At 53.5% G+C, this 26495-nt stretch overlaps 1 protein-coding gene across 17 annotated transcripts in view; it reads left to right on the top strand.

The window, feature by feature from the left end:
• Myo18a (myosin XVIIIA) overlaps nt 1–26495 on the top strand; it is a 98288-nt gene that overhangs the window by 57680 nt on the left and 14113 nt on the right. For all 17 annotated transcript variants that reach the window (XM_041665862.1, XM_041665860.1, XM_041665861.1 and 14 more), the window contains 26 exons: nt 330–506; nt 714–804; nt 1018–1210; nt 2111–2197; nt 4544–4685; nt 4805–4964; nt 5917–6103; nt 6384–6627; nt 9071–9180; nt 12301–12366; nt 16501–16629; nt 17246–17389; nt 17684–17773; nt 17897–18016; nt 18197–18308; nt 18828–18955; nt 19208–19362; nt 20964–21087; nt 21173–21373; nt 21934–22044; nt 22499–22603; nt 22898–23044; nt 23474–23587; nt 24852–24968; nt 25241–25324; nt 25796–25933. In XM_041665862.1, the coding sequence (XP_041521796.1) occupies nt 330–506; nt 714–804; nt 1018–1210; nt 2111–2197; nt 4544–4685; nt 4805–4964; nt 5917–6103; nt 6384–6627; nt 9071–9180; nt 12301–12366; nt 16501–16629; nt 17246–17389; nt 17684–17773; nt 17897–18016; nt 18197–18308; nt 18828–18955; nt 19208–19362; nt 20964–21087; nt 21173–21373; nt 21934–22044; nt 22499–22603; nt 22898–23044; nt 23474–23587; nt 24852–24968; nt 25241–25324; nt 25796–25933 (3476 nt within the window). The remainder of the gene's footprint in view (nt 1–329; nt 507–713; nt 805–1017; nt 1211–2110; nt 2198–4543; nt 4686–4804; nt 4965–5916; nt 6104–6383; nt 6628–9070; nt 9181–12300; nt 12367–16500; nt 16630–17245; nt 17390–17683; nt 17774–17896; nt 18017–18196; nt 18309–18827; nt 18956–19207; nt 19363–20963; nt 21088–21172; nt 21374–21933; nt 22045–22498; nt 22604–22897; nt 23045–23473; nt 23588–24851; nt 24969–25240; nt 25325–25795; nt 25934–26495) is intronic.

The raw sequence follows: 26495 nt of genomic DNA, 5'->3' as shown, positions 1-26495 counted from the left end.
GCTGGGTGGGCCTCCTCTTCCTCTAACCCTGTCCTCACCCAACTCAAGCTATACACCCCTGGATTAAATTGCAACTGATTGTGCGCCCTCTAGTGGCAGCCTGTGGAGTCAGTGCCTCTTTTAGGACCTCTCTTCTTTCCTCCCCTAAGGGACTCTGAAAAAACTGGCAGCCGCTGGGTGTTCTGTTCTCATGTCGAGCTCAAGTAGTGTTGTCAGGACGATGCCAGCTCCCCCATCCTTTGGGGTGAGGCTGCCAGAAGTCACGGTGGTTTTGGGTTGTCCTAAGGTGTACCTAAGATGCTAGATCTCTTCTCCCTGTTGCCCCACAGCTGGACGCAAGCAGTTTGCCCGCCATGAGTGGGCCCAGAAAGCTGCATACCTGCTGGGCTGCAGCCTGGAAGAGCTATCCTCGGCTATTTTTAAGCACCAACTTAAAGGTGGTACCCTGCAACGTTCCACCTCCTTCCGCCAGGGCCCCGAGGAGAGCGGCCTGGGAGAGGGCCCAGGTACCTGGGGCCCCTTGACTAATGAGTAGGACTGGAAGGCCTTGTCTGGGACTTGTTGCCCTCCCAGAGGTGGGAAGGACTACGGGGAGTGAATAGATGCTTCCAGGGGGAGAGCCCCAGGTCAGCTACCTCTGTGGGTAGAGAGCATCCCTGGGCAGGTGGGTGGACCCAAGGCCTGAAGCTATGGCTGCTCCTCTTGCCCCACAGGCCCCAAACTGAGTGCCATGGAGTGCTTAGAGGGCATGGCATCTGGCCTCTACAGTGAGCTCTTTACCCTCCTCATCTCTCTGGTAAACAGGTAAGTCAAACGGAACCCAGAGGCACCCCACTTTCTACTTTAATAAAAGTGGGGTTGATGCTTGCATGGTGGCTTAGGCAGCGCTGCCTTCCACCACAGAGGTGAGGGAACCCTGGGTAGGGAAAGGGGTTGGTCACATGGCAGGGGCAGGGAAGTGGGGCCCACTGTATAGGAATGCCCCGTCCAGCCCTGACTAAGGCTCTTCCTGCTAAGGGCTCTCAAGTCCAGCCAGCACTCGCTCTGTTCCATGATGATTGTGGATACGCCGGGCTTCCAGAACCCTGAGAGGGGAGGGTCAGCCCGTGGAGCCTCCTTCGAGGAGCTGTGCCACAACTATGCCCAGGACAGGCTGCAGAGGCTATTCCATGAGCGCACCTTCCTTCAGGAGTTGGAAAGATACAAGGAGGTAGGTGGCTGCCATCAGGGCCCTGCCCAAGCCTTCTGCTGGCTCACCTCTGGCCAGGGCATCCTGGGCTGGGCATCTGGACACATATAACACTAATTCCTCGCTCTCTAGCCTCCCTTGTTTTATTTATTTATGTATGATGTACAACTTTATGCTAGAAGAGGGCATCAGATCCCACTACAGATGGTAGTGAGCCACCATGTGGATGCTGGGAATTGAACTCAGGACCTCTGGAAGAACAGACAGTGCGCTTAGCCTCTAAGGCTTCTCTCCAGCCCCCTAGAGTAAAAATTTTGTGGACAGTCTGTGCTCCAGGAAGCTGAAGGCATATTCAAAGTCCCTTGGAGGTCTCATTTTCCTCTTTATAGCCCCCCTTTCAGTCTGTGAATTGCCACAGTGCAGTTTCTGCCTCAAGGTGTTCCTGGGTACTTCTCCCAGATCCCTGTCCAGCTCTCTTAGAATCCAAGGCTTAGATGGTGGCTAGCTGTTGAGCCCCTCCCGAAGAGGTCTCTGGGATTTCTTCCTCCTGTAGAGGAGGGTATTTGTCTTGAATGAAAGAAGCCCCCAGAGGAAGGCTGTGACTGTCTCCATGAGTTCTAAGGATGATTGTGTGAAATGGAGAGAAGGCTTATTCTGCACTGCCAAATCAACCGCTGCGAACAGCATCAGCGTGTGACTGCGGTTTAGCATAAGAGGAGACTATGAGAATTTTAGCTGTAAAAAAATACTGAGCACTACCTTGGGAGGCAGTGAGTAATTTGTTCTTTGGGATAGTTTAGGGGGCTCCTGCATGGAGATGAGGCATTGGATTTGCCCCAGAGGCCCTGCTCAGCCTGCTCCTGTGGCCGTATACCCTTTGTATCCCCTTGAGTATTATTATTATTGCACCTTCCTTCCTAGGAGAACATCGAACTGGCGTTTGATGACTTGGAGCCAGCCGCAGATGACTCAGTGGCTGCTGTGGACCAAACTTCCCACCAGTCCCTGGTAGGAATGCCAGGGAAGCCTGGGCTAGCCTCTACTCTTTCCCACTCATCTGGCAACTGAGCTGCTTGCTGGAGTTGCCACTGTGGGCTGAGGAAGGGTCACACCCACATATCATGCACTGCACAACTACAGGGCTCTACTCGTGGGCACTCAGTCTGTCTGGGAAGGTGGCACACTCTCCTGCCTAGTGAGTGGGGACCATAACCCAGAGTCCCAACCAAGCAAGAAAATGTTCTTCCTCTCTTGCAACCTGAGGCTCAGATCCTGTCCTGAGCCTGACTGAGCCGTGTATCTGCCCAAGCCCTGATGTCTGCTGCTATGGAGTGGATGTGGGGCGAGAATCCAAACCCAGAGGATAAAATCATTGCCTCCCATAGTCCACCAGAGCCCGGGAGAGGAGGCAGCAGCTCCCTTAAACAGGGAAACATTGTCAAATTTAAAATGTCCCAAGGCAGGCTGACAAGGATGTCGGCCCTCACCCATCACCCCTGGGAACACGCTGTCACCTTTTATACTGGTATCGTGGGCATCTTTTGCCTGAGACACTGCCTGGCCCAATGAGCATTTGGCATTTGGTGATTGTCTTCAGTTTGAGGATTTGTGGCCTGTGCATTTTGGGAAAGACATTTATGCTGGGCAGCAGAGCTCTGGTTTGGCTGAGGCTCCCTCTAGGTGGTCCTTGTTGCCTTGCAGTGAGGTCCTGCTGGACTAGCACAAGATGGGCACAAATGCTTAAAGCGCCAAGAGGCTCTCCGGGGAAGATGCATTTCCTGTCCCCATCACCAGCTCCTGGGGTGGTCCTCCTGCGGAGCCTTTGCCATCTTCAGATGGAAGGAAGTTGTCCTTGTGTCTCATGAGCACCAGGGGGCAGACTGTGTTAGGCTGCAAATCAGTCATCCTATTCGCTCGCTCTTAGGTTTCTGCTATTTGATGGTTCTGGGGAAGAGGGGGTCTCCAGTGCCACATACCAAGTCACTCCTTCCAGCCACTCATCTCTAGATATTAGAGTACTGTCCCCACCCACTGGCCTCCCTGTGGGGAAAAGATATAGGCAGTAGATCAAAGAGAGGGAAAAATAGCACTTATTTTTCTTGTCTGCCAGGCCGTAAAAGCCAGGTAAGCATGGGGTGTGGGCAGTTCTTCTTGTCTAAAGAAGATAAGGGAGATACACACACACACACACACACACACACATACACACACACACACACACACACACACACGCACGCACGCACGCACCTACCTTCAGGCCAGATGTGGCCACAGGGCTAGTTTACTAGGTCTTTATGGGGTTTTAGGATGCAGAATTCCACCTTCTCTTGAAAAACCAAAGACTCAGAGGCATGGGTAAGGTTCTTTGAAGTGTAAGCATGAGGATTGGAATTCACCCAGGAGGCAAAGACAGGAGATGCCTAGAGCAAGCTGGCTAGCCAGACTAGCCAAATTGGTAAATTGAAACAAGAGACCTGTCTCGATAAGTAAGGTAGAGACGAGTTGAAGAAGACACCGTCATTAACCTCTGGACTCCACATGCATGCTCACATGTGCTCACACACGAGAGAGAGACACACACACAGAATACTTACTAACACTCACTAGTTGTGTTTTTCCAGGACGGTAGTCTTGCTTGAGTGGCAGTCAGTCATTCCCTTCAGATGGGGACACACCTTGCTTTCCCCCATTCTGCTTCTGTTGTCCACAAACTCCATGAAGAGTCACCTGCCTCGGGGCTTTGGTCCTTGAGTTTATAGCCAGCAGCAATCTGGGCACTCTCTGGGTTCTCCCCATGGGGACCAGTGCTAGCTCCACAGCCATTGTTAAGAGCCTTCTTTGAGCTAGCCTATCTTGGCACACGCCTTTAATCCCAGCACTCTGGCAGAGGCAGGTGGATCTCTGTGAGTTCAAGGCCAGTCTACTCCACACAGTAGACCCTATTTCAAACTAAACAGAGAAGGCCTCCTTTGAGATTTTGCTGTACATAGATTTTGTCCCGCTGAAGCTGCTGGGAAGTGAGGCCTGGGGCTGGCCTCGCTCCTGCGATCTCTGAGGGGGTAACGATTGAGGGGAAGCTCTAAATATGAGTACAAATCAGAAGAAACTAGTTCTGGGTACCTTTGGACCCCAAGCCCCAGCAATCTTCTTTTGTAGTGAGTTCTTAAGAGTTCTTTCTCAGCTGGTTTCTATGCCCATCTATTCCACAAGGTGTCAGTGGTGAGCAGCTAGCGCCACACTGTTCAAATTCAAGCAAGTGTGACTGACTATAGCTATCCATGGTGTTTTGTTGGGAGGGAACGTTTCCTTTGCACAACCCCACATGGCAAAGCTCTATCTTTACTCCTGTCCTAGGTCCGCTCACTAGCCCATGCTGATGAGGCAAGGGGACTACTATGGCTGCTGGAAGAGGAGGCGCTGGTGCCGGGTGCCACCGAGGATGCTCTCCTCGACCGTCTTTTCTCCTATTATGGCCCCCAGGAAGGTGACAAAAAAGGTAGGTGATGCCTAGAGTGACCGCCTTCCTGCTTTGGGAGAGCCGGGTGGCACGGCACTCTGTAGCTGTAGTCTGTGTCTGTGCCCTGATGCCCTGAACTTGGCTTCATGCACCCTCAGGCCAGAGTCCTCTACTGCGCAGCAGCAAACCACGGCACTTTCTCCTGGGTCACAGCCACGGTACCAACTGGGTGGAGTACAATGCGACTGGCTGGTTGAACTATACCAAGCAGAACCCAGCTACCCAGAATGCATCCCGGCTCCTGCAGGATTCCCAGAAGTAAGACCATCTCATATCCTGTCCCCACAACTGTTGTCTGGGCTCCCTTCCTCTGGTGACGTGAGGGAGACAACAGTCAAGGCCACGTGGCCTTGAAGACACAGGAATCACCTGCAGAGATAGGGATGGGAGGCACACACTTAGAGGGACCTGCAGTCTTCAGTTGGAACAGCTCCCTCCTCACTCTCTTCAGAGAAAGTGGAAACACCACAGTCGGCAAATTTGGTGGCACTCAGAAACTAGAAGCAGGGGAGTCAGAAGTTCAGGTCGTCCTTGGCTACATTTTTAAAAGATTTTGTTTTTTAGTTTTATATATATGAGGGGGAGGAGAGGGGCACCTGAGTGCAGGTACTTGTGGGGGCCAGAAAAGGGCACCAGATCCCCCCAGAGCTGGAGTTACAGACAGTTGTGAGCCTTCTAACATAGGTGCTGGGAACTGAGTCAGCTCTCTCTTCAGACCCCTCAACAAAATTTTAAAAGCCAAGAATAACTTTAAATCTCAGAAATCACATAAGCCCTGGCACCCATTCCTTTATGTCAGAGATTAGGAGCTACGCCCTCTGTAGACAGGGACTTGTAGGTGCTAGGCGGTTAGCCATGAAGAGAGCAGACACCCCTGCCCTGTGGAGTTTACGTTCCAGTGGGAGAGGTAATGAACAAGAGATGAAACACATAGTCTAATTATGTAGTACGCTGAACTGAATATCAGAATCCCTCTCTACCCTCGCTGGTGAGGAAGAGGAGTGGATTGCCGCCACTGCCCAATCCTTGCCTGCATGGCCTCTGTCTATCTTGAGTTTTCTCTTCTAGTTTTGTTGTAGGTTTAGGACATACTGCTCCAGCAAAGATGGCCCAGACACCCGGCCACAGCCATATTGTGGGTGGGGTTGGGTGAGTGCAGTTTCTATTGCCCAGTGTTCTAACTCCTTCTCTGGTCTTCCTCTCCCTGCAGAAAGATGATCAGCAACTTGTTTCTAGGCCGGGCAGGCAGCGCCACGGTGCTCTCAGGCTCCATCGCGGGCCTGGAGGGTGGCTCCCAGCTGGCCTTGCGCCGGGCGACTAGCATGAGGAAAACCTTTACCACCGGCATGGCAGCTGTCAAGAAGAAGTCACTGTGCATACAGATTAAGCTGCAAGTGGTGAGTGTCCAACAAGGTCCCAGGTCTCCTTCTGCTGGCAGGTCGGCACACTCATGGCATCCGTGCCCACCCAGATCCACCTGCTTTGATCCCTGCTGGTGCGATTGCCCTTTTAGTGCAGCTACTGAGACTGGCCAGCCATGCCTGAGGAAGGCAGCACTGTCCGGGCTTAGCAATGTCCTAGCAGGGGCAGACCAACTACTACCCTGTGAGGAGCAGAGATGCTAGCTTTCTGGACCCTAGACATGGGGGCACTGAGGTGGTCCTTTCCCTTTGGCAGGATGCCCTCATTGACACCATCAAGAGGTCCAAGATGCACTTTGTACATTGCTTCCTGCCTGTGGCTGAGGGCTTGCCCGGGGAACCCCGAGCTGCCTCTTCCCGCCGAGTTAGCAGCAGCAGTGAGCTGGACCTGCCCCCAGGAGACCCCTGTGAGGCTGGGCTGCTGCAACTGGATGTGTCCCTACTTCGTGCCCAGCTTCGGGGATCCCGCCTGCTTGACGCAATGCGCATGTACCGCCAAGGTGAGGCACCTTCCCCTTCACCAGGCTCTGGTGCCCTTTCCTGAGCTGGCAGATGCCACCCTGCTACCGTCCTCTCTAGGGACTGGCTGGAGATCTTTCTCCGCCCTAGTCCCAGCCCAACCTTTGCTTTTAGTCCTGTCTACTTTGGGACTCCTCTCTTCCTCTTTTCCCTTTCTCATTCAAGTCCTACTCCTGCATGTTTGTGTGTGTGTGCGCGTGTGCATAGACACTCAGACGGACGCACACACTCCGTCTCAAACGCCCTATCATTTGTTCCCATAGCTCTTCTTGCCCATCATCCCTAGTGTGGGCGGGTCAGCTCTGCCAGTAGCCGCAGACCTTCTAACTCAGTGCCCTTTCAGCGCCATCTACCCAAGGGGAAAACAGGTGCTAAATCTCTTAGAAGTACTTAAAATTCCCAAGAAATGTCAGCAGGATCCTTTAATCCTCCTGGAGGGGAAAGGATGACAGTAGTAGCAGTTGTCATCCATTCAGAATTCATGGCTCGCCAGGTGCTGTTCCCAGCTTTTTTTTTTTTTTTAATATTTATTTATTCATTTATTATGTATACAATATTCTGTCTGTATGCCTGAAGGCCAGAAGAGGGCGCCAGACCTCTTTACAGATGGTTGTGAGCCACCATGTGGTTGCTGGGAATTGAACTCAGGACCTTTGGAAGAGCAGTCAGTGCTCTTAACCACTGAGCCATCTCTCCAGCCCCTGTTCCCAGCTTTTTTACTCATTAATTCACAGCCGCCTCACGAGGTGGTAACTATTATCAACCCTAAATAAGGAGGCGAGGTTCGTAGAAGTGAAGGAGCATGCCCAGGGTCACCCAGCAGCAGAGCTGGATGCCAGCCAGGCAGGCTGGCTCCTCAGGCCTCTCGAGCTGAAGTAAGAAAGTACCAGGTTTCTGTTCTCCCCCCCCCCCCCCCAGCGAGAAGTGCAGGCCGGGTCCTACCTACCTGCAGAAGGGTCCCCTTGAGGTATCCCCATGGATACCCTCACTTTTCCTCAGCAGCGAAAGCCAGGAAGCAGGCTCCCTACACAGTCCTAAATAAATCATCGATCTGTCCCCACGTCTTGATATGGAGTTGGTGTTTATTATTTCAAAACCAGATTGTTACCGCTCTGAACCAAAATCAATGTGCTTTACTCAAACAAGCAGATCGATGAGGCCAACGGCAGCAGCTTCCCCCTCCCCCGGCCCCCAGCCACCATCGATAGCGCTGATGATTAATTAAGATGCCAGGCGTCCAGACTGCTATCCTGGCCCATCAATTTAATTGCAATTCAGATACAATCAATAGCTCACTTTGTCTTGGCCCCTCAGCAGCCCCCGCCTCCTGTTGCAATTATCAGGCACATACATCAGCCTCATCTCCCAGCTGGAGGGTTTCCCAGAGCTGGCTGTCAGTGGCCTAGGTGTGAACTCCACTTCTGCCTCTGACCGCAACCCAATGGCTCTAACCTCAGGCCTCAGTTTCCTTGGCTGGAAGCTGAAGCGGGTGTATTTGAGATCCCTATCTGTCTGGAAGTGCTGTGATCTGGAGGAGTGGCCCTTTTGGCCCTCCACTGTGGACCCTGGTGAGATCAGTACCATTGGGGTCACTTCCTGCTATCCACTATTCTGACCGTGTTCCGAGCCAGAAGCCGTCTCGCATCAAGTCCAGACACACTTTAGGAAAGGAGAATTTCAGGGTTCTTCAGGTTAAGGTCAAGATAGGGCAAGGAGGGAGTCCTTTCTCTGACCCTGCTCTGACAGGAGACAGGTAAATCCCATTTCTCTGAGCATTTGCCAAGTGAGCCAAGCTCTACTTACTATATATTTCCTGGCTTGGTCTCCATGAGGTCCAGGGTCCCTGTTTAAAGGTGAAGTGGGCCTGGGGTGTGTTTTAGCTCATGATAGAGAAGGGAGCCCCCACTCAGTAAGGTCTCCAAATGAAGATCAGGGAGGACAGCTGATATGGGGACAGCTGGGAAGTCTGGGTGACTTCTGTTTCTGCTTTCTACCCTCCCACGTCATGACTGTGTGATGATGCAGAGACTGAAACCTTGGAGACTCAATAAGGAAAAACAATAGGATGTCAGTTGATAGCTGGGGGCTGGCCTAGAATCCAGACCCAACTTTTCATAGCTATGTGGGCTTGGCCACGCCACTTCTAAGCCATATTATTTCTATCTACCTATATTATCTATCTATCTATCTATCTATCTATCTATCTATCTATCTAATCTATCATCTATGTATAAATTATTTTTTGTGTGTGTGATGTGGAGAATGGAACCTGAGGCCATACCCACACTCTATCCTGAGCTAAAGCCTTCATATCCTATTGTAGAACAGCTCTGATGGCCTGTCCTTTCTGGGCCTCCCTGTCCACCCCTTCACCCCCACCCAATCAAGCTAGGTGTTGATGGATCTCTCTGGTTCTCTCTCCAGGTTACCCAGACCACATGGTGTTTTCTGAGTTCCGCCGTCGCTTTGATGTCCTTGCTCCACACCTGACCAAGAAGCATGGGCGCAACTACATAGTGGTGGATGAGAAGCGGGTAGGTGTGGGGCTCCAGGATCTCTGCAGACCCCTCACTCACTCACTCCCTCTGCCTCTCTTTCCTAGACTTTGCAGCCTGGCTCTTGCTCAAGGTCACAGAGTTCCAGCCAACCAGGGCTAGGGCAGAGACACAACACCGTGGCAGTGTGACAATGGCTGCCACATGAGCTCATGAGCTGCAGGGACTAGGGAGGAGCCACTCCTATTGGAGGTCAAAGATTGGGGTGTCTGTGCTTTTAGGAAGCCAGACAGTCACACTGAGTAAACATGGCAGAGCCTTCCAAGTGGATGACTAGGATTTATGTTTTGGGTATTCTGCTGATGGCATCTGGGTCCTTCAGCCTCAGCTTCCATGGCGGGATCTGGTTCCTGAAGCAGGAAGCTCTCTAGGGCTGGGCAAGCTTCCTTCCTAGGAGGAGGCTGAGATGGCAAGTCTACTTTGGTGCCGGAGCATATGTCTGTGGGCCTCTTACAATCAAGAATGATGAACCCATGACTGTAGAAGTGTCTTTATCACTTTACACTGCCACCTCAACCCCCAGGCAGCCAAAGGCTCCTTGAATAGAGGAGACCCCCTCTGCTGTGCACTGGCTCCGGCTTTCAGCTTGACTCTGAGAGCACCTCAGTCCTTAGGAGGCTGCCCTGGAGGGAGGGCACTCTGTGGCCTGGGGAAGGAAAGCCCACAACATTGCCTAGTCTGCCCCTACTTCTCTGACTCACAGACATACATTTCATGGAAGCCGCAAAGATTTCTGTGGTCTCGGGCCTGTTAGCATCCCACCTTCCCACTCCTCCTTGGCCTTGACTTCCATCCCAGCTTCCTTCTCACAGTGACAGGCTGTGCTTGTCTCCCTGGAAATGCTGTCCTTCCCAGACTGTCATTTCTGCGTGAATCTCTCTGATCACAACATCCTACCTGTAGTGTCCCCTGCTCAGGGAGTTTGCAGCTGGACTCAGTGAGACCCTGCAAGTCGAGACCCAATCTGTTCTCTGTTTCATCATTTACTTCATAGCCTTGACACCATGGCCCAACCTACTCAGCACTTAGCCTTCATCCCTCCATTCTCCTGAACCTCCCACAGCCCTGTCTTACCCCTGCCCTGAAGGGCCAGCCCTTGGGTGGCTGCGCTGTTCATATTAGACTCCCAAGGGCTATGGAAAGAAGCTGTACAACTCTAGACTTGAGTTCCTACAGGTTTGTGGTCTTCAACCTTAGGTGGGCCCTTGGTATGGCGTAGTAAGTCTTCTGCATGTCCTTCCTTGTATGGCCACAGCACCAAGCTCCTGGCCTGCTATCCCATTCACCACCTTTCTCCTCCAGTCTCCTACCCTACCTTACCCTCCCCTCCCCTCCCCTGCCTTCCCAGGTCATCTTCCCAGTAGCTGACCTTGACTTTAAACTACTGAAACCAAGGGTCTAGCTTCTTCTACCATCTTCATCTTCTTCCTTCTTCCCATCCCCCATCCTGCCTTGGTGGGAACAGGATGGAAGTGAACCATTTTGGGGCAGTTCCTTCCTTCATGGTTTAGAATCCATTCCCTCCTGCTTCTTTTCTCTGTTAGAACAGTTCCATAGAGAGCAGCCTCCACCTGAAAGAGGCTCTTTGTCCAGCGCATGCTCTCCAGCCTGAGACCACCCACATCTGCCTGCCCCCAGCTCCTGCTCTATTGCCCTTTGTTCTTCCACTTCAGCATCCTGTTCTCCACCCTGGTACTCTGGGGCTGGTCTCCCTGTTACCTTTATGTATAGTGTTCTGTCTGCACATATGCCTGCAGGCCAGAAGAGGGCGCCAGATCTCATTACCAATGATTGTGAGCCACCATGTGGTTGCTGGGAATTGAACTCATGACCTCTGGAACTGCAGCCAGTGCCCTTAACCTCTGAGCCATCTCTCCAGCCCTGTTCCTTGAATTTTTTTTAAAAACTATTTATTTATTTATTTTTATGTGTTCGTTTTGCCTGCATGTATGCATGTGCACAATCTGCGTGCCAGATGTCCATGGAGGACAGAAGAAGGCATAAGATACCCTGGAACTAGAGTTACAGACAGTTGTGAGCTGCCATGTAGGTGCTGGGAATGGAACCCAGGTCCTCTGGAAGAGCAGTCAGTGCTCTTAACCACTGAGCCATCTCTTCAGTTGCATTTTTTTTAAAGTCAGGGTCTCACTATATAGTCCTGAGTCTTCTGGAATTTACTCTGTAGACCAGGTTAGCCTAGAACTCACAGAGATCCATCTGCCTCTACCTCCTAAGTGCTGGAGTTAAAGGTGTGTGCCACCTGCTTGGCTGTTCCTTGAGTTCTTGACATACGACTTTACTGGTATTTTGAAGTGTTTCCTGCTTGCCTCATCTGCCACCATGCTGTTCCTCTCCGCTCCCTGCTTCAGTAAAGATTTCATTCCTCAATACTCTGTGACTCTGTTTTTTTTTTTTTATTCTCTGTCTTCCTGGGCAACCTCATTCGCACCCATCACTTCGATTACCACACAGACACTGACTGACCCAGATCTCCCTCCTACACTCCGAGTGCATGCTCCTCTCACTGCCTTCTGGGTTTTCCTGTGTCTTACCCCAGACTGAGCTCATGCGGTCCGTTCATTCTCTTGCCCTCAAGCCTGTTCTTTCTCACGTATTCCCTGCTTTTGTGACTGACCTTTTGAGATGTCTCTGGCCCTTCCTGAGAGGACTGTGCAGAGTTCCCAGGCACACCAGGCTCCTCACACCTTGGTTGCACTCTAATCCCCACCCCCTCACTCTTGCAACATGTACCCTCCGCCTGTGATCCCAGTCCTTTGCTCAAGTTGGAGGCGTAACTGGTAGTTACATTCTCGGGTAAGGCAGTCCTCCTCTGGGGTCCCCACCCCCGACTGAACCCCATGCCTTTTTTATGTACTGCACCTGTCTTGCCCCCCACTTATCTTACTCTCCAACAACACCATCTGTTCTTCTTCTGGTCACCTCTGGTCCCCAGAGTGGACATAGTGGCTGGCATCATGGAAACCTACCTGAGAGGCTCGTGGAAGAAATGATGGGGTTTCTAGGAGGGAGCCAGGGAGGGCCCAGGAAGTGGAGATGGGGAGAGCCTATCGGACCTGATGGCAGCCTTTCTCTCCTCAGGCTGTGGAGGAGCTGCTAGAGTCCCTGGACCTGGAGAAGAGCAGCTGCTGCATGGGCCTGAGTCGGGTAAGTTATGCACAGGTGGGCAGCCAGGTGTTCGCTTCCTGGAGGCCCTAGTCAGGTGGCTGGCTCTCCCTCCGTGTTCTCAGACAGAAGCTAGGGTGTAGATATCCTAGTGTCAGCAAACTTTACTTTCTTGCCAGGATAGCTGACTGGTTCAGGACTCTGAAACCTCTGTGGTGTCAGGAGGGAGTGGGCTGAAACATGGCCTTGAGTTTGACGCAGAGGGAACTGAGGAAACCACAGAGGGAATTAAGGAAACCAAGGGCTGCTGGGCTTGGAGGAAGAGGGCTGGGCTTGGAAGGAGGGGGCTGGGTTTGGAGGGAGGGGGCTGGGCTTGGAGAAGGGGGCTGAGCTTGGAGGGAGGGGGCTGGGCTTGGAGGCAGGGGCTGAGGAAAGCCAGGGGTAGTAGGAAGAGTACTCCAGAGTGCTCCCAGGGTGCAGAAGAGCAAGTGAAGACTGATGAGCTGAGCCACCACAACCTGCCCACAGGCCAAATTCCTCATCTAAATGGAATATGTAGCAGAAAAGGCCCTGGTCCATACCAAAGGGTCCAGGAACAGTCTTCCCATAGGCAGGGAGCCTTGCCCACCTCTCCCCTAGCTAAAAAGCTTGAATAGGCTGTGTTCAAAAGTGTGCTGGGAATTGGCATGGAGGAAGGGCAGCGGGCGGCCAGACAAAGAGTCACAGATGTGTTCCTCTGTCAGCAGAGAAGACAGGGACCCTGATCACAAAGCCTCTTGCACAGTGTGAGGTGGAGGGAGAGACATACATTTTACTTGTCCCTTAGTCTGCAGGTCCTGATTTTTCCTGACCCTCGCTCCCTGTGTCTAATGTCCTTGGCTTTCTCTTTTTCCCTTGGGTCCTCAAAGTCCCTTCTGCCCTTTTTGGTTTCTGGTCCTGTTTCTCTCCTTATTTTGTGTTTGTTCCCACCCCTTTGGTGTCATTTTTCTGCTCTGGTCTTTGTCTATGACATCTGGCTCCTCTCCTTTCTCTCTGGTCACCCTCCAGCACACACACATACACACACACACACACACACACACACACGCACATGCACACACGCATGCACGCGCATGCCCTTTTTCTGAGACTCAGAGGCAGCCAGCTGGGCTGCCTGCAGCCAAAACCATTCCTTCAGCTGCTCAGTGGCTAGTTCACACCCAGGCCTTTCCATGAGCTCCTACCCCTCTAGCAGGCTGGGCCACTGCTGGCTGGTACTGGGAGTGGCGCTCTAAGCCAGTTCCCAGGTTCCCAGACACATCTCAGGCAGGAACAGGCCTGTACAGGTTGGCCTTCTTCTGGCCACATCTTAGACCCTCAGCTGTCCTGATTCCTCCCTGGTGCCAAGCTGAGGCAGGTGAGCCACAGGGCCTCCTGGTACACAGGGGGAAAAGGGGCAAGGTTGGATGCTTGCTTTAGCTTTGCAGGCTGCACTTAGCACTGGCTGGTAGGCAAGGACTGGGTGTTCATAATGCTTCAGTGGAGGGGCCTCACTGGAGGCCACTGGGCCCTGGAGGGCCAGGCGAAGAGCCTGGGGTCTGAGAGCTTCCTGACGCTGTCAAGTTTGTATTCATGGGAACTTGAGAAGGAGATGTCCGTGGTCTTTCAGCTCTACTCAAAAGGATCCTAAATTTTTTTTCTGTATGTGTGTAAATGTGTATTCACACATATGTACTTGTAGTGAACTCTGTCGAATAGAGGCCAGGGATTGAATCTAGCATCTTCCTGCATTGTTCTCTGCCTTATTTATTATTATTGTTTTTGTTACATTTATTTACTTAGAGGGGGTGTGGGGTGGGGTATTATGAGCACCCTGTGTCAGAGGTTTGTTACTCCCTTCTATCACGTGGGTGTTGTGGCTCAAACTCAGGTCCTCAGGTTTAGTGGCAAGTGACCCAACTCACCGAGCCACCTCATCAGACCCCTCCACCTTATTTTTGAGACAGGATCTCTTACTGAGTTGGGCACTCACTCACTGACTAGACTGGCTAGCATGCAAGCTATAGGACCTCCTCTCTGCCCCCTACCAGTCCCCAGTACTAGGATTACAGATAACTATGGCCACACCTGGCTTTTATGTGGTTGCTGGAGATCTGAACTCAGGTCCTTTTGCCTGTGTAACAATCATTTAGCAGGGTGAGCCATCTCCTAAGGTCTCCTTAAAAGGACTCAATTCTGCATATGTTCAAGAGGTTTGAGGCTTGTGTCTGTAGACCATTCTTGTGTATGTGTGTGTGTATGTGTGTGTGTGTGGTTTTTTTGAGACAGGGTATTGTTATGTAGCTCTGGCTGTCTTGGAACTCACTGTGTAGACTAGGCTGGCCTCGAACTCAGAGGTCCTCTTGCCTCTGCCTCCTGAGTGCTGAATTAAAGGTGTGTGCCACCCCCACCTCCTGGCCTAGATCATTCTCTCTCATTGTGCTTCCGAGCCATTCTGTCTCTCTGTACCAGTATTCCCCTGCTTCCCTATTTGCTAACCAAGCATATTTGCTTGACCTAGGAACAAACTGGTTGTCCCTTAGGGCCTCACATATATATTACTGGAAACTGAGGTGTGAGTCAGACTTCAGATACATGGGAACCCCCACTTTGCCAGTTTGTAGAATTTGGGGCAGTATCACAAGGACTGAGCTGGATTTTTTTCCCAAAACTAGTCACAGAGGATGAGGCTTCTGTGCCGTGAGCAGATGCAGCATTCTCATCGGGTTTGGGCTCTCTCCCTACTTCTTCCCTGAAGGGAACTCTGGGATCCTTCCCCTATCAGGACTATATATATTACCTGTGTTCTTCTTGATTTCCCATCTCTGTCCCACAAAGGGAATTTTGTTTTCTTTCTTTCTTAAGATATATTGCTTGCTTACGTGTGGATATGCCTGTGTGTGTCTGCCATGTGTATGAAGGTGCTCTCAGAGGCCAGAAGAGGGCGTCAGATCCCCTGGCACTGGAGTTACAGCAGTTGTGCTGATGATGTGGGCGCTCCGAACCAAGCTCAGGTCTTCCTGAAGAGCGGTAGTTCTCTTAACTGCAGAGCCATCTCTCCAAACTGTCTTTCTTTTCAAGGATAAATCACATTTATTTACTTACCTGTTTGTTTCTTGTTTTATGGATGTGTGCATGCCACAGCACACGTGTGGTGGCCAGGATAACTTGAAGCAGTGAGTTCTCTCCTTCTACCATGTGCATCTTGGGGATCAAACTCAGGGTGGCAGGCTTGGCGGCTGAGCCATCTCAGTGGCCCTAAGAAGGAGGCATGTGTATGTGTGTGTGTGTGTGTGTGTTGTGTGTGTGTGTGTGTGTGTGTGTGTGTCACCTGTATCAGGTGAGGTTGGTTATAAACCTTGTGCTCCTCTGCTTCTCAAGGACACCAGAGCCATCATCACCCTGCTCCATGTCTCTTACAAGGCCAACACAGGGCAGCAAAGAATGAGAGGAACAGCTGGGTGTAGGGTGCTCAGCAGGTTTCCCACACATCTGTCTTCCAGCCCCCAAACCTGTATGACAGGTCTCTTGCTGGGACTGATTCACGCCCACCTCACCAGCTTCTTCATGAGAGTGTGAAACGTGGGGGTAGGGGTGGGGCCCTGGCATGAAAGAGGAGGTAGCTGGAATGAAGCTGAGCAGGAGGGCAGAAGGGCAGAAGCCTCGCCCCCCACTCTAGTCTTCCCCCACAGACAGCTTCTTAGGTTCTCTCCCATCCAGACACACCATCTCACTCTCCCCCTGAGCCCAGATGGCTGGAGCTGTGCTCGGGCCCTGCAGTGGGCCATGGCACCGGGCACAGTGACAGTATCACAGCTTTAGCTGAAGGACCTCCCCTCCTTGTTTGGCCAGTGAGTGCTTCCTGTTCCTCTTGGCCCCAGGTATCTCCTTGTCCACTGTGCTGCTGTCATTTCTCCTTTGAAGTCAGACTTCCCACCTCACTCCTCTAGACCCAAAGCCTTCTACCTGGGCCTGGCCCATCCCCAGGGGCCATGCTAGGGCTCCTCCCCGCCACCCTTGGGCAAGTGGATTTTCAGGCTCTTCCTGAACCAGGATCCATATTTCCTCACCTGCTGGCTCCCTGTGCCAGCTGCCTGTTCCTCTCTCTTTGCCGCCCCAGTTCAATCTCCGACTTTTACCCGGCTGCTTCTCCGACAGGTGTTCTTCCGGGCAGGCACGTTGGCACGGTTGGAAGAGCAGCGAGATGAGCAAACCAGCAGGCACCTGACCCTGTTCCAAGCGGCATGCAGAGGCTATCTTGCCCGCCAGCATTTCAAGAAGAGAAAGGTGCTGCTCTGGGGACACCCCAGCCTAGATGGCACACAGAGTGCCAGTGCGGGGGGGGGGGGGCATGCAGGGTGCATGCCGGGGAAACCAAGCAGTTATCATCATCTGGGAAGGAGGTGGGAACCTCCCAAGAGCACCATGCCTGGGCCAGAGTGGGGAGCATGCTTGAGTGCCCAGCAGCGTGGGCATGTGCCCTGGCCAGGGGGCTGTGTTGCGGGAGTGGGGGCGGGAAGCAGGGCCCAGGCAAAGGTGGGCTCTGGTTCATGGGCTGCTCTATGAAGATTAAGGAGCTGTGTCAGCGACTCCTTTTCTTATTAGCAAGTCCATAAAACAGCCAGCACTGCCGCCTCTTGTGTTTCAGCAAGATTAGGTTTTATAGCACAGCTAGGCCAGGGTGCTGGAAATAATCAGGCAGCAAATAAAGCAGATGAAATTATTCCTAATGACAGTGGGACACGAGTGCCCCCTGCACTGCTCCCTCCCGGGACTGCCCACCTTCCAAGGGTGGGGCAGTGGGCATGAGCAGGGTCTGGGGAGCTGGTGCGGTTGTGCTGCTGGTGGGCACTGACTTGGCCAAGGGAGCGGGAGGTCCATCATGTGACAACCCCAACTGCAGATCCAGGACCTGGCCATCCGCTGTGTGCAGAAGAACATCAAGAAGAACAAAGGGGTGAAGGACTGGCCCTGGTGGAAGCTCTTCACCACTGTGCGGCCCCTCATCCAAGTCCAGCTGTCAGAAGAACAGATTCGCAACAAAGACGTGCGTGACTTCCCGGCAGGCTGGGTCCTGGGAGGGACTCATGTACACAAGGGTCTTGCTGGCTTGTCTTGGATTAAGGTGCTTTAGGATTAGTTGGAAGGACTGGTGTCTTTGAACTATGCCCATCAAGCACATATCCCTGTGGAGTGCAGGATGGACCCTCCATAGCTTCTTAGGATAAAACCGTAGGCATCTGCTGTTTGTGGAGAGGAGTCTGGGGGTTAGGAGTCCTGATGGGGGGGTCCTCACCCCTCTTAGCACCTCAGCCTCACTTTGTCTCCTTGTGTCCCGCAGGAGGAGATCCAGCAGCTGCGCAGCAAGCTTGAGAAGGTGGAGAAAGAACGGAATGAGCTTCGGCTCAACAGTGACCGGCTGGAGTCCCGGGTGGGTGACTCCAGTCACCAGACAGACTGGCCCACTGTCCCAAAGTGCCCTGACCCATGAGCCCTGGTGTTCTGGCTGAGTGAGGCAGTCACTTCAACTGGTGACCCTCCCCCCCAACCCCAGATCTCAGAGCTGACATCGGAGCTGACTGATGAGCGGAACACAGGAGAGTCCGCCTCCCAGCTGCTGGATGCAGAGACAGCCGAGAGGCTCCGAGCCGAGAAGGAAATGAAAGAGCTACAGGTGAGAGCAGGGCCAGGGTGAAGACAGCAGGCTAGTGACCGCCACACTCGGCTTCCCCAAAGCCTCTAGTAGCTCGACATCTCTGTCTGCTTGGGGTAAGCGTGTGGCCTGTGTGGTTCAGGACACTGGGTAGGACAGGCAAGGGAAAGACCTGCAAGGCTAACAAGCCGTTTCCTTCAGACCCAGTATGATGCACTAAAGAAGCAGATGGAAGTCATGGAAATGGAGGTGATGGAGGCCAGGCTCATTCGGGCAGCAGAGATCAACGGGGAAGTGGATGACGACGATGCAGGTGGGTCCCAAGTGGAGGAGGCAGGCGGGCCTGAATGGCAAGGCCTGATGCCCTTCCTTCTCTGGGTAATCACACACCCTGTCCGGACTTGTCTCCCTTCTGTGAGCCGTTTTCATACTAAAACACAGTGAATGGATGAGAAAGTAGAGTTGCTAAAACCAGGCATGGTGATTCATGCTTATAATCCCGGGTGACCGAAGCCCAAGGTCACCAACTACATAATAAACTTAAGGACAGCCTGAGATCTTGTCTCAAAAAACAAACAAACAAAAACCTCAAAAACTACAATGTCAAGGTGCTGAAAATAACCAGGTTGAACCGCTATGGTAGTGACAAGGGCCATGGATCTGGCGGCCTCTAGGGAGTAGTTAGCCCAGGTTCCCCTTGTCACCCTCTCTAGACTCTCCCCTGGTAGTGGACTCCACCCGATCCTCCTTCCTACCCCTCTCCTTCTGTCCCCTGCCCCTTCCTGGGGACCCTCAGCAGCTCTGAATGAAGCGGTCTCCCCCTACCCTGCAGGGGGAGAGTGGCGGCTGAAGTATGAGCGCGCTGTTCGGGAGGTGGACTTCACCAAGAAGCGGCTCCAGCAGGAGTTGGAAGACAAGATGGAGGTGGAGCAGCAAAGCAGGAGGCAGCTAGAGAGACGGGTGAGGCTGGCCAGGGAACTGAGGCCTGTCTTCGAAGGGCTGGGGCTCAGTGCCATGTCTACTGGCAAAGCAGCCAAAGGCAGGCAGAGCCGGAGAGGGACAGGGGAAGTGGTGTGTCAGCCAGTCCTGAAGGGACAGCTGGGACCCCCCCTCAGGGAATCACCCCTTAGGTTCTGAAGATGTCACTGATCCTGTCCTCCACTTCTAAACCCTTGGTGGCTGCTGACCGTGCACCCGTCTCTCCACCTCTAGCTTGGGGACCTGCAAGCAGACAGTGACGAGAGCCAGCGGGCCCTGCAGCAGCTCAAGAAGAAGTGCCAGCGACTCACAGCTGAGCTGCAGGACACCAAGCTGCACCTGGAGGGCCAGCAGGTCCGAAACCATGAGCTGGAGAAGAAGCAGAGGAGGTGGGTGGCCCTGCCTTGTGCCCTCAGAACCTTTGAGCCGCAGGACCAGCCATTCCTGCTGGCACGTGAAACAGACTCACTTCTGGTCTCCCAGGAGGACTCGGGCCACGGCTACCGGGAAGTCCATCCCAGCCTCTGTTCACATGTGTTCCTCTCAAAGGGTACCTGTCATCTGTCCCAAACCAGAAAGGACAGGCTTCAGCCAAGTCCAGAACCACCAGGTCCCTGCCCTGCCCCTTGTGTCCCTCACCCCCCTCACCCCGGCTCTGCCTGAGTAGCTTTCACCCCACAAACACACTCTCCTGACTAATGTCGCTAAACTACCGTGCCACTTCCATCTCATTATGGTAATGACGCAAAGGAGGGGGGCAGCCCTCACAGGAGAAAATCCAATCTAAATTAATTTCCCTGGCTGGGAATGGGAATGGGACGCCTTCATTAACAGCGCGAGGAGCCCACACGCCCTGGGAACAGTGGGGTGCCCCAGGGAGCAGGAACAATGCCTGATTCCCCTCTGCCAGCTTCCAGTACAGGTACCAATTACCTTTGTGAAGGGTAACCTCACCCCTAGACCCTGGGAGGGAGACGGGCGGAACAGAGCTCCCGCTCTTCCCAGTATGCATTACCTTACGTGTCCCCAGCTCCCCCATCACCTTGTCACCTTCCTTGCTAACTGCTTCCTGTTACTCTGAGGAGAGCAAGGTGGTTTAGAGGATTCTTTTTTGTATCTCTGGGAAGAATCAGGCAGTTCACTTCTCCCACCCTTTAACCCCACTCTGTCTAAACCTAAAGATGGCACTGTTAACAGGAACCCCTCCTTCATGAGCACCCCATAATCATGCCAGCTTGGCCTAGTTACCATGTCTCTGTGCTCCCCGCTGGGCGACTTATTAGGTTTCGGCTGCCTTCGGGGTTTTCCTCCTCTTTCTCTGCTGTGGGCTAGGGAGGGGTGCCATGGAGTTTCCACAGGAACCTGATTACCTATGCAGGGAAGGGCTAAGAGGGATTTCAGCAATTTGTTCCCCGATTTAGAGTCACCGGGCGGGAAATGGAAGGCTGGGAAGTAGAGGAGTAAAGGAGGTGGCTCCCGCGAGTGCCTCTTAGAGCACATTGCTGCCTGGCCCAGCATGGGGTGCCCTGCTGGTAACTCTGGGGTGGGTGGTACTGATACCGGAGGCAGATGCCAGCGGGGGTTAGAAGCCAGCAGCTGTGCCTGTAGTTGCTGAGTTGAGCATAGGGTGAATTGTCCAAAGAGAACATCATTTCTACTCACCCTGATGCCCCTCTGTTGTCACCCTGACACCTTCTTCTTTCATCCGTTGGAGAATGTGGAGACTTGCCTGCCCCTTTCCCAGAAGCGGTGTGTGGGACCTTCTTAGGCCCACTTGATGAAGCATTCATTGTTCCTCAGGTGCCTCAGTAGTCTGACCTCTATTTCCTGAATTCCAGTGTCACCAGGGTCCCAAGTCATGACTTATGAGTCCCTCCCACCCCCTACCCCAGCCCTGTTGGTGTCTTGCTCTGTCTGTGGTACCCCGCTTGCTGTGTGCTAGAGAGCTAGACTTTGTCCTTTCCTAATGAGGCCGTTGTGCTCCCCACAGGTTTGACAGTGAGCTTTCCCAGGCACAGGAGGAGGCCCAGCGGGAGAAGCTGCAGAGGGAGAAGCTCCAACGGGAGAAGGACATGCTCCTGGCTGAGGCTTTCAGCCTGAAGCAGCAGCTGGAGGTACTGGGGCTGACCCTCTTCCAGCTCCAGCTCCCCTACCACTTGGGGAAGCCCTGTGCCAACCTCACCTTCCTTTGCCCTCTAGGAAAAAGACATGGACATCGCTGGGTTTACCCAGAAGGTCGTCTCCTTGGAGGCTGAGCTCCAGGACATTTCTTCTCAAGAGTCCAAGGATGAGGCTTCTCTGGCCAAGGTCAAGAAGCAGCTCCGGGACTTGGAGGCCAAGGTCAAGGATCAGGAAGAGGAACTGGATGAACAGGCGGGAAGCATACAGATGCTGGAGCAGGTACCACAGAATTGGCCAAGAGAGGGCCAAGGTGCAACAGGAAATATTGCCACCCTCACCATTAACACAGGGCACCGGGGAGGAAAGGTCAAGGTCTACATCCATCCATTCATTCATTCATTCTCTCAATCACTCATTCATCTACTCATAAAGTGTCATGAGAGTACTTGCCCGGTGCCAGCCACAATGTACAGATAGTTAAGTTGCCATACAGCCTTTCCCGAAAGCAGATCTGGGTTGGATCTAGTGAGGAAAGAATGGGAAGATAATGCAGACAGAGGGCCAGAAGCCAACCAAGCATGCCACTAAACAGCCAGGTCAGTTCAGGGGTCCTACCCAGGGACGGAAAGCTGCAAGACCATCTCCAGCAACCAGCCTCTTCCTGAGCCTTGGCCAAGTGTCTAGTAGGGAGGCACGCTACAGCTTCCCTGCAGAAGCTGGCTGCCAGGGCAAAGACTGAGCGGGCAAAGAGAACCGTGGTGGAAAGAGAGCCTGCGCTCCTGAACATGGGAGAGCTGCACTTCCGGGAAAGGAACCCAATCCTGACTTCCAACCCACAGGCCAAGCTGCGTCTGGAGATGGAGATGGAGCGGATGCGACAGACCCATTCCAAGGAGATGGAGAGTCGGGATGAGGAGGTGGAGGAGGCCCGGCAGTCATGTCAGAAGAAGGTATGGCATCTGGGCCGTCTGGGCTCTTCTATGCTGGTGTAAGGATATGTTCTTTATCACTGCTTTAAAGTAGGGGCTTTTCTTTTTCCACACTATCCCCCTGTATTCTACTGCTATTCTGGACCAGGATTTCCCCTCTTAGGACTCAGGCCTGGCCTGGGATGAGCATTTCAGTCTGTGGGAAAGCTTGGTCCTGTGCTTCCCTGGGGCCGCCTGTGGTCAGCCAGCCTAGCTGGATGATCTCCGCCCCCACACACACACTGTGCGAAGTCTACTGTGGCTGTAGTAGCTGCTTGTGGCCTGCTGTCCCCCTCCTGCACTTGTACCTCCTTGGGTCATCCACACTCAGTCCTGCTCCATTGTTCTGGGAGGGGACACTCAGCATGGGAAGGGACTATTGTCCCTGCCCACGACGGACAAAAGGACAACAGCCTCTGTCCCCACGACCCCGCAGCTAAAGCAGATGGAAGTGCAGCTTGAGGAGGAGTACGAAGACAAGCAGAAGGCACTGCGGGAGAAGCGGGAGCTGGAGGGCAAGCTGTCCACACTCAGTGACCAGGTGCGTGGGGACCCCCACAGCCATCTGCTCCACCAGCCTAAGACTGGGGATCTTGGACAGAAAACTGGGCATGCCGTGGTACTCTGCAGCAGGTACCACATCACAGGGGTTGATGAGGGTATCATCCATCACCCAGGCCTTTCTCACTAGCCATCATGATCCTGGCATGCCCAGGAGAGCATCCTTGCTCATTTTGGAGAATGTGAAGATAGGCAAGATTAGCAGTCAGCTTGGGAAGGACTCAAGGAAGCCCCATGGTGGAGCTCAGTGCCTTCCCGGATGGTGTCCTCCCAGGTGAACCAGCGGGACTTTGAATCAGAGAAGCGGTTGCGGAAAGACCTGAAGCGTACCAAGGCGCTGCTGGCAGATGCTCAGATCATGCTGGACCATTTAAAGAACAACGCCCCCAGCAAGAGGGAGATTGCCCAGCTAAAGAACCAGGTACCCGTGCTCTGATGAATCCACTGGCTCCAGGGGCGGCCAAGAAGCTCATTTGTTCCTTTTTCTTCTCTGCGGCTTGTTCGTCTTGCTGGCTCTTAAGTCCTTGAGAAGGAAGATGGCTGGAATGTGGGGAGGAAGCCGCCCCTAGCAGTCAGATTCCCCAGGGTCTGTGACTGCCAGGCCCGAGGGTGATGTGGATAGGCTGTGCATCCTGGAGGAGAGAACAATGTGTGCACCGCAGCACAGCTATGGCTCTAAGAATGCCATTCATGAAGAAAGAGGAGGAGCAAGAAGGGGGAGGAGGTGGCAGAGGAGGACAGGGAGAGTGTCTGGACCCCTTCTCCTCTGTAAGCCAGCGCCTTGCAAGGTCCTTGTGCCCCAGAGCGTGGCTGATGTTTATCTCCTGGCTGGGGGTGTCTCTCTGTCCAGCTGGAAGAGTCGGAGTTCACCTGTGCAGCAGCTGTAAAAGCACGGAAGGCGATGGAGGTGGAGATGGAGGATCTGCACCTGCAGATTGATGACATCACCAAAGCCAAGACAGCGGTGAGGGGCAGGGCGCACAGGGCAGGGCTGGGGACTGAGGGAGAGCTGAACCGTGACCCACACAGGTCCTCTCACGCCTGCAGGACACAGTACCCCCTACCCACGTCCTCTGCTTCCCCCCCCCACTCAGAGTAGTTTTGAGAGGAGGGAGGGCTGGCAGCTCGGGTGCACATTTCCCTGTTTAACCACCTGCCTCTGGGAGCTTGGCCGCAGGCCCTGGAACCATAAATAAAGGCAGCTAATGTGGCTGAGGGATGTAAACAGGTGCCTCGAGATTAGCAGAAGCACCGATAAGAGGATAGGACACCGGGCTTCCTTTCCCTCCCCTGCCCAGCCCACTGACGAACCCAAGCGGCAGCTAATTAGAGCTTTTATTTAATGCCTCCCTTTTAATTCCCCACCTCTCCCACGGCCCAGCCACTGGCTCAGTATTCACTCCTGGGATGTGGCCAGCACCCGTACCTCCTCAAGCCAGGAGTGGGGCAGGGGGAGGAGGCTGGGTTTGGCTGTTGGCTTCATGGCCCCTAGTTGGTCACCCTGCTGCTGAGAGACGCCAGTCTCACAGGCTTGATTTATCTTGTGACATTTGTGCTCTTCAGCAGGTTCCAGGTGAGTAATTCCAATTCCTTAATTGTGTTAAAAAAGGCTGTTATAAAATTACCGTTTTATTTAAATCTGAGTTAATAAATTTCTTGGCGGAGGCTTCCCCCAGCTCCCCACAGCCCAGTAACAAGATGGATGGGGCAGAGAAGGCACCAGCGCAGTCATTTTGGTTCAGAATTACAGGCTAATAGATTCATTCATTTCCTGAAGCTGCCGGTACCTGTCTCTTCCCCTCCCCCAAGGCTGGGAGAGCTGGGTGCCCCAAGAGTGGGCCATCCCCAGGGCAAACAAAATCCAAGCCAGGGGATGTCACCAGCCTGAAAGGTTCTTCCCTGAGGCCTGCTGTGGTCAGAGTGCATGCCAGTCAGGCTGATGTACCAGGACGATGGGTCGTTTGTTAAGGGCAGAATTTCTACTTTCTTATTAGCCTTGAGAGCTGCCAGAAAGCAGCTGCCATTTAGCATCTAAAACCCAGGGTCTGCCTGTCCCCCATCTCCCTGCCCAGAAGCCATCGGATCCCTCCGACATTTCATCGTGTCCCTACCCTACTGTCACCCCCACCTAGGAGAGGTGGCATGGGGTGGGCCAGGTTTGGACTTGCCACCCCAGGGCCTGAAGACACAGGCCTGATCCCCTCCGATCTGCCTCTGCCTTTGTCCAGTTGGAGGAGCAACTGAGTCGCCTTCAGCGTGAGAAAAATGAGATCCAGAACCGGCTGGAAGAGGATCAGGAGGACATGAATGAGCTGATGAAGAAGCACAAGGCAGCTGTGGCCCAGGTACCCCGATGACGTCATCGTTACCATCCTCCGCCCCCTCGTAGATCTCCAGATAGACACTTTTTGTCCCCCTGAGATGTGTACCCCGGCTGTCCTGGAACTCACTCTGTAGACCAGGCTGCCTTTGAACTCACAGAGATCCGCCTGCCTCTGCCTCCCAAGTGCTGGGCTAAAGGTGTACGCCACCACACCTGGCTCCCCTGGCCCTCAATGGATAGGGGCTGAATTTCTGTTTGGGGGACCCTTTCCCCATTGTTCTTCTCCCTTCCCAGTCCTCTCGGGACATGGCACAGATGAATGATCTTCAAGCTCAGCTGGAAGAATCCAACAAGGAGAAGCAAGAGCTACAAGAGAAGGTGGGCACCATGTGGGTACCATGTGGGTACCATGTGGGTACCATGTGGGCACCATGGGCTCCCCTGGGAGTAAGCGTTCAGGTCCTTGGGGATGAAGCCTTCATCTAGTACAGAGGGTGTTTCTCTCAGCCATTCATTAGCCACAGAGCATGTGAACTGGGAGCAGTGTGAACAAGCAGGAAGAGCTAGGCTTGGGGCCTCATCACCATGGTAGATGTTTTGGCTCCAGCTGCCTCACCTCACATTTCTCTTCCCTCTCTGGTCCTTACCACGGTCCTGCCTCTCAGCAGGGCAATATCAGTGCCAAGTGCAGGGGCAAGTGGGGGAGACCTTGGCTGGGGGTGGCTCCTCTGTGCCTTGCTCCCTCCCTTGGCCTCCTAGTCACCGTGGTGATGTTGCCTATCCCAGACTTGCCACCGCCCTCCCCGTTTTGGATTCAGTTCATTCTTCCCTTGCTCCCTCCACCCCTAGCTACAAGCCCTGCAGAGCCAGGTGGAGTTCCTGGAGCAGTCCATGGTGGACAAGTCTCTCGTCAGCAGGCAGGAAGCGAAGATCAGGGAGCTGGAAACACGCCTGGAGTTCGAAAAGACCCAAGCGAAGCGTCTGGAGGTGGGTTCAGCTACGTGTACGTCGCTGCAAGCCAAGCAAAGCTGCCCTGGTGGCTGTAGCCACGCATGCTCTGAAGGGCTGTGCAAGCCAGGGACACTCCTCAGAGTCCTCTGCCAAGCTGCCAGGCCAGCTGACAGGGTGGGAGCTCCCCTCCCGCCTGCCTGGCCTGCTCTCTGGGCCCCGCAGAGCCTGCCTATTTTACATTCTGTATCCGTGCCTGCTTTCTGCCAAGGGACCAGAGCAGCTTAGCTTTTCGTCTTCATATTTTCCTCTGCCACGAGCTCCCCCTCCTGTCCCCCTCACTCACTCTCTGGTAGGGTCATAAATATGCAGCGGATGGCACCACTGCTCTAAGGCTGAAGTCTGTTCTCGTCTCGTGGCTCTTTCTTCTTCTCCCTTGCTTTTTACACCCCTCCCCCCACGGCTTGCCACCCTTTCCAGCTCTGCCCTCCCTCCTTCTCCCCCCCAACACCGTCCTGCCCCTTTCTTACTCTCTTCCTATGTCTTCATTTCTTTCTTTCCTCACCCCCTTTTTCCTTTTTTTTCCCCTTCCCCCTATCGG

Source organism: Microtus oregoni, unplaced genomic scaffold (assembly GCF_018167655.1).
Source record: "Microtus oregoni isolate MIOR12 unplaced genomic scaffold, Mior012 000015F_ref0000493, whole genome shotgun sequence".
Classification (NCBI taxonomy): domain Eukaryota; kingdom Metazoa; phylum Chordata; class Mammalia; order Rodentia; family Cricetidae; genus Microtus; species Microtus oregoni.
This window is presented reverse-complemented; position numbering and strand designations above follow the sequence as displayed.